The following is a 7,415-nucleotide window of genomic DNA, read 5'->3' on the forward strand; positions in this document are numbered from 1 at the left end:
AACTCCCATACCCTCGGTGACAGGAGGATCAACAAACATATCATCATCTTCGAATACATAGGTAGATGGAATGTGTTTTCCTGGGGTGAATGCTTCTCCACCATCGAACTCTGTAGTTTGGATGACAGGAGGATCAACAAAGTCATCATCAGCTTCGATAACACGGTTGTGTTTGTTGTATTGCTTCGGTGGAGTAACAAGAACAGCATCATCACTTTCCCCGGTATCTTTTTAATCTCCTGAAAGTTTTTCATCACAAGCACTGGTGGAATTGTAAACTTTTCCAGTTTCTGTGAGAGGAGGATCTACAAACTCATCATCAGCTTCGATAACACGGTTGTGTTGGTGTATTGCTTCGGTGGAGTAATGAGAACAGCATCATCACTTTCCCAGGTGTCTTTTTCAACGGTCTTGTTTTTGTACTGTTTTTGTGGTGAAACAAGAACATTAACAGCACTATCGGCTGAATGTGTTTCATCACTAGCACGGGTGGAATTGCACACTTTTGCAGTTTCTCTGAGCGGAGGATCAACAAACTCATCATCATCTTCGATCACGCGGTTGTGTTTCTTTTTTTTGTTGTGGTGGTGTAACCGCAACAACATCGACAGTTTCGACGGTAGCGGTCTCAAAGGTCAGTGCACACCTTACTGTTCCAGAGGTAGATTCGCTCAAACGACGATAAACAGAATTATCTCCGTGGTTTGGTTGGTTCATATCTTTTGCTGGAGTTGCATGAACAACGCGACGCCTAAGCTGATATCAGTTTCTTCGGTGTACGCAACGTCAACGATTCGAGAGGTACATAAAAAATCTCTTTAATCATCTGTAAGCTCTACGTAACGTCTCATATTGCTTCAATTTTGGCTAGATGAAGATCCACCAGTAGCCCTTGATCGTTGGCCTCTACCAGACGTCGGTTTTACATACCCTTGACCTCTACCACCCCTCCATCCAGGACGTTCATAATCGTTTCGATCAGACCGTCCACCACGCCGTCCTTTTGGTGGACATCCTTCGAAATCGTCATCTTCGTCTTTATCACAATCTTTTCTAACAAATTCATGCCAGTAATTATAATCATAGTCGCCGTCATCTACATCTTCATCTTCTCCAATATCATAATCATTACCCTTTCGCTTGTCAACATCCATTACTGCGCAACCAGCTACATTTCCAATGTCATCTCCTGACGCCGCTTCAACGTTAGCCTGCTTGTTTTTACCTCGCTGCACTAATATATGTTCTCCACAGCTCTGTTGACGTATATTCTCTGCTTCAAGATTAACCCCACAAACGCCATCTGCAGCTGCTCTACTATCCTTGGAACCTCCCACTTCAGCCGCCTCAAAGTTTAATCCAATAGCTGCTTCAATGGCTTCTACTTGCCTTATTAAATTTTCATCATCATCAACGATTACGGCCGTTGCATTCATTTGCGTGAAAATATCTCGTTCAGACCTTAAAAATATCATTTCTCCTCCAACAATCTCTCATAATGTGACGAAAACATTAAAAGATTTGTCATTTCGGTGAAGAGCCTTGAATATTTTATAATCAGTGTCAGTTGCTATCTCCACTGGTGCCGCCCCTTTACCAACCATCTCACTGTCACCATCAATAAGCCAATAGCACATTTCAACCTCTATTTCTCTTCCCAACAAACCACAGGCAGCAAGAATACTATCTTTCAACCCGCAAACGCCTTTGATTGAAGAGCACCATTATCATACATTATCCACCGACCAGCCATAACGACAATCTGTGAAGTTGAGATTCCTATACCCCAACAAAGAAGTAAAATTAAATTGGAACAATCAAAAGCAAAGACATTCGGTTATGTCGAAGGGAGATAACAGTGTACCTAAGGTGCTGTTGCTACTGGTCGCCTTAGCTTTACCACTAAAACTTCCATCAGAGCCGCGCAAACCGCTATTAGTCTCCAACATATTCAGATCTGGTGGATGCATTTCGCCGACCAGCTGTTCTTGTACTAGGGTTTCTTTATATTATCCACCATACTTGGTTATTTCTCATAGTTATCAATTAACCCCGTCGACAACTTATTTTATTAGTATAATCACTGACCGTTGTACGAACAAATTTTGGCGTCAAACAAAGGGTAAAGAACCGATATTTACCGAGGTAAAAAACATTAAAATCCGACGAAAAAGAAAAACAAGTTCACGCGCCAGATCGGAGCCGCCGAGTTTCGCATGTGTGGGAAAGTCTTTGGGTCGTCATTCATGAGCCGCGCAGGTTAAGTTTTGTGGGTCATTTACATTAAGTTCATGAGTCAAAAGGTTAAAAGTGGGATCGATTATTTATCTCTCCAATAGGTATATATGCGAACCGCAAATAAAAACTTGGGCCGACCCACTTCTACAATTAAAACTTAACCGCGACTCACACTCATAACACACCGAAAATACTCACGTAATACTTTTCATATAAATACTATTGTATTTTGTAAAAATAATATGTGGAATCTTAAACCTAAATATAGATGTGAAATATTTATAGCTATTTTTGTCATAATTTATTAATACATATTATCTATTAAAAAGAGTTATTTATTTATAACAAAATAATAACAATATTTTTACAATTTTCTTTTAATTACGCTTTTGGAAAAGTAATATTATTTATTTTAAAGTTTGTTTTTTTCTTCATGTTTTTATTAAATAATTTATTGTACTTGTAGGATTTTACAATTCGTTTTTGTTTAACATTTTTTCTTGAAAGTTAATGTTTATCTTTTATAATTCTCTATCTTTAGTATCTTTTAAAACAAACATTATAATGAAAAATAATAATAACAACAATAATAATAATAGTAATAATAATAATAATAATAATAATAATAATAATATTTATAATTAATTTTTATGAAAAATCATTTTTATTATTTTAGTATATATATTTTTGATTATAACGTAGTTTAACACATATCACATTTTTAAATATATAACTACCATGTGTCACAATCATGTTAATTAACAATTTTGAAAAACCAAGCTCAATATAACCTTTTATAATTATATTTTCATTATAAGTTTTGAAAAAAAAATTATATTAAATAACTTTTTTCAAATCTATTTTTTAGGATTTTGAAAAAGAAAAATTTCTATAATAATTACTACTAAATAAAATCGCTTTTACTATTAAATTATTTTTAAAAGTAGTTTTTTCAAAATTTGTTTATATTATCTTATTATATATATTTTAAATTATTATATATTTAAACACATGTCACAATATTAGAAGGAAAATTATTATCAAATAATATTTTGCAATTATCTTTTGATTATGATTTCAAAAAAGGAAAATTGCTATTAAATAATATATATATAATAAGATTTTTAATAAAATTCGGTTTTGTTAATATCTTAGTATATATATATATTTAATTATGAGATAGATTAACACATGTCATAATCTTAAATATATAATTGTCATGTGTCGCGATCATGTTAATTAGTAACTTTGAAGAACAAAACTTTATATAATAAGATATTCCAAAATTAGATGTTCAATGATACTAATTGAAAGAATAGGAGGGGTTATCCAGTCTGAAAATAGGTAAATACTAAATACATATACTGTATTTTCTAACACAACGATTGTTGTACTACACAATGATTTTGACAAGTCAAAATATGCTGTACTTGTACTACAGTACAACTACAAACTACATACATTTAAGAAATCACACGAACAAATAAAATCACAATTAATACGAAACGATTCTCTCTTTGTTTTTCTTTTGTCTCAAACAAAAAATCCTCATAATCCTACCGGTATCAGGCCATGGATCACATGCATAACATGCCACCACCATCACCATCATCATCAATGACGAATCAAACCAAACCCCACATGATGATGATGCACATGACCTTCTTCTGGGGCAAGAACACGGAGGTTCTCTTCTCCGGATGGCCCGGGACAAGCTCCGGTATGTATGCTCTTTGTCTCATCGTCGTTTTCTTCCTCGCCGTAATCGCCGAGTGGCTCGCCCATTCTCGAATCCTCCGTGGTGGTGACGCCACCAGCCGCGTTGCCGGTATCGCTCAAACCAGCGTGTACACTCTCAAGACTGGCCTCTCCTATATCGTGATGCTCGCTGTGATGTCCTTTAATGGCGGCGTTTTTATTGTTGCTATCGCCGGTTATGCCGTGGGTTTCTTGCTCTTCGGAAGCACTGCTTTCAAGAAGCCCTCTCATGACCAGAAAACCACTCTCCCGCCGTCCTCAGGCTGCGTTTGCTGAAAATAGCCTTTTGTTTTGTATTTCCTTAACTTTATGTTTGTGTGTGGTTTGCTTTGTTTTGAGTTTTAATATTTCATTTTCAGTTTATAAACATGTTACAAGAAATAATCGGATATAAGCTATCACATACGTATCAATTAACTTTTTTTTTCCACTGAATTCATTCAACATGGGAAAATACATATTGTTGCATACGCAATGATTGTATCATGAAATTTTATGATGATCACTTCATTTTTACCATAATGTTTCCTTAACATTTGTACCCCAAAAAAAAAAACATTTGCGTATGATTTTCTTTGCTAGTTACAAATAATTTCACCAAAGTAGCCACAAGTTCATTAAAATTTGGTGACTATATATAGGTTTCGTAATTTTTTTGGCAAACTATAGATTTTGTAATTAACGAAGACTATGAACCATCCCATTCCGATTTTGAAGAATTTCGTTTTTGTTCTTTTTAAATTATTGTAGTTGATATTCACCATTTTGTTCATAATACACAAAAATAAAATAGGTAAAAGATTAATACTCCATCCCTTTTTAAAGAGTGCCACTTTGACTTTTTCACACAAATAAAATAATAATAATAATGTATTTATGTTCTTAATAATTACAACTATTTAATCAATAGTGTTGAGATAAATAAAAGTATTATAAGATCAATCTATTTTAAAATTAATATTAATTTTAAAAATATATATAATACATTTGATTTGCAAGTAATATTAGCTGTGATAAAAATTGTCAAAATACTCTTTAAAACTAAATGGTGGTATAAAACTAAATGGTGGTAGTATATTGGTAATTTTTTAAAGCTTGGTATGTGACCATATTAGTCATGGGTTCAATTTTTTCTAGGAACTAAATTATGACTATTTGGTCAGTCGAAGCATAGGTTTTGGTCCAGGTGGTTAATATATTGGGTCGTAACAGACGATCGGTTTATCTCTGGTATTAGTCGGAAGGTATTCCAAACTTGGATCAGACAGTGTAGTACGTTTTTTAGCTAGTCCATTTAATAGTAATAAGTGTGTTTCTCCCGGAGCTGAGCAGATCAACCAATAGAATATATCAAAAAAATCAAAATAAAAGACTGCTGGAAATTGAACCGTAGATTTAGCATCACACAAAATAAAAGAGAATGGTTTATTAACAAAACGAAAAGTTAATAATAGAATTGACAACATCAGTGGTCGTCAACGTAAAAAGACAGAACTAGTTAAAATTTAAACATAGATCTTGATTGAAAAATAAATATCGAGTAAACAATATATCTAGTTTAAAATTTTGAATCGATTATCCAGATCTGAGCATTGTACTCGGATCCAAAAATATAAACTAGAACCGGTCCAAAATTGAACTAAAAATTTATACATACCTAGCTGGTCTAAAAAAAACTATATCCATACAAACCAGAAATAAAAGAATCGATCAGAATAGATCCACATAAAAAAAATCCGAGTGAACTCAACTCGATAAAAACTGATTCATACACGACCTAAAACACATGATATGCAAAACTATGATTTCATGTGTTTTAAATTTCTATTTTAATTTATGATTTAATTAATATTTTATTGTTTGCAACTTTCATTATTATTTTATAATAATAATTTTACATAATTTGAAAATTTAAATATCAAAGTTTAATTATGTTTAGTTTCAATTATTTATAATTTATTTTTGATTATGTTATAAAATTTTATATAAGTATAATATATGTCAGAAAAATTATGATAAAGTTTGGGTATTTCAAATCTCTTTTGAATTTTAAATATCCGAACCGGTCCAAATTCGTATAAATCGATCCAAATGTTTAAAACATATATTCGTAAAAGTCCGACCAGAAAATCCGAATGCTAAGACTTATCGCAATTAACAAATTATGATATTAAAAGGCTTTTAGAAGAAAATCAAAAAAAAAAAAAAAGAAACTAAAAATAGACTATCTTCGTTGACAAGATAATTAATAAATACATGTTTTTGCATATTTTTAGTTCCGGTCAAACGATACAATAAGCATAAACGGCAAGGTTCACGCCTTTTTCCAAAGAAAGTATAACAAGTGAATAATTAATAGCTCACCTTTGCTAAAATGGTTAAAATATTTATCAAACCATTCTCCAAATATTCTATATTTCTATTCTAAGTAACAGCACTCGCGGTTATATAAAAGAAAAGCCCTAAATTAACTTTGGCACTTTGCTGTTTGGTTTCGATACTTCCAGCCATAGTATGTTTTTACCACTGGATTTTCTTTCTTATGTGGCTCTTTCTACCTTTTGTTTCTTCTGTTCTTTGTAAATTGATCTCCTCTTTGAGGGGTGATATCTTGCATATTTCCATTGTCTTATCCATTCACCAATGTGCATTTTGATCATATAGACTAGGATTTAGCCATGTTTAGGTTGCATTTTGCATAAATGAGTCCTTATCAGGTATTGGAGTACCACATAGAGTTCTTGGAGACATTTAGGTGCATTTGGAACTCAAAAGAGGTGATAAAGGTGATCATTGGACGAACAGTACATGGGAGCGACCTCACCGGAGCGACAACCCGATGTCGCTGTGACACCCTTTCAGAGCGACGTGACCGGAGCGACACACCGATGTCGCTCGCGTCACCATCACCCGGAGCGACGTAACCGGAGCGACACAGCGAGGTCGCTCACGAAGAGCCACCCGGAGCGACGTGACCGGAGCGACACAGCGAGGTCACTCGCGAAGAGCGACCCAGAGCGACGTCTCGCAGCGACCCCTCCAGGTCGCTCCCGAAGCCTGGAGCGACCTCCCGGAGCGACTACTGGAGGTCGCTGCGCGCCTTCTGTTTGCTCGAATTCATTTCTACTCAAGGGCCTTTTGGTCATTTCATTATGCACGTATTTACTTCTGAAAACCTATGTTTTAAGTACTTTTGGCAGCCACCAGACAGATTATCTTTTGTTCTAAGAAAAACCTTTGGAAAGTTCATCTCTTGAATCATCTTTGTTCATCTAGTTATTGCAATTCTGTGTTTTCCAATTCGTTGTTGTATCCCTCTGTATGATTAATCTGAAATCCAAAATGGGTTTAAGAGGAATCATGAAGAGTAGCGAGTAATCACCATTTGAATTCATGGGTTAGGAAGATTAAGGGTGATT

At 34.2% G+C, this 7,415-nt stretch overlaps 1 protein-coding gene across 1 annotated transcript; it reads left to right on the plus strand.

The window, feature by feature from the left end:
- The first annotated feature begins 3,583 nt into the window (after window positions 1-3,583).
- Window positions 3,584-4,426, plus strand: LOC106351692 (copper transporter 2-like). The gene has a single exon (XM_013791454.3). The coding sequence runs from the start codon at window positions 3,811-3,813 to the stop codon at window positions 4,270-4,272; it is 462 nt and encodes a 153-aa protein (XP_013646908.2). The 5' UTR covers window positions 3,584-3,810; the 3' UTR covers window positions 4,273-4,426.
- Window positions 4,427-7,415: the final 2,989 nt, after the last annotated feature.

This window comes from Brassica napus, chromosome C3 (assembly GCF_020379485.1).
Source record: "Brassica napus cultivar Da-Ae chromosome C3, Da-Ae, whole genome shotgun sequence".
NCBI lineage: Eukaryota > Viridiplantae > Streptophyta > Magnoliopsida > Brassicales > Brassicaceae > Brassica > Brassica napus.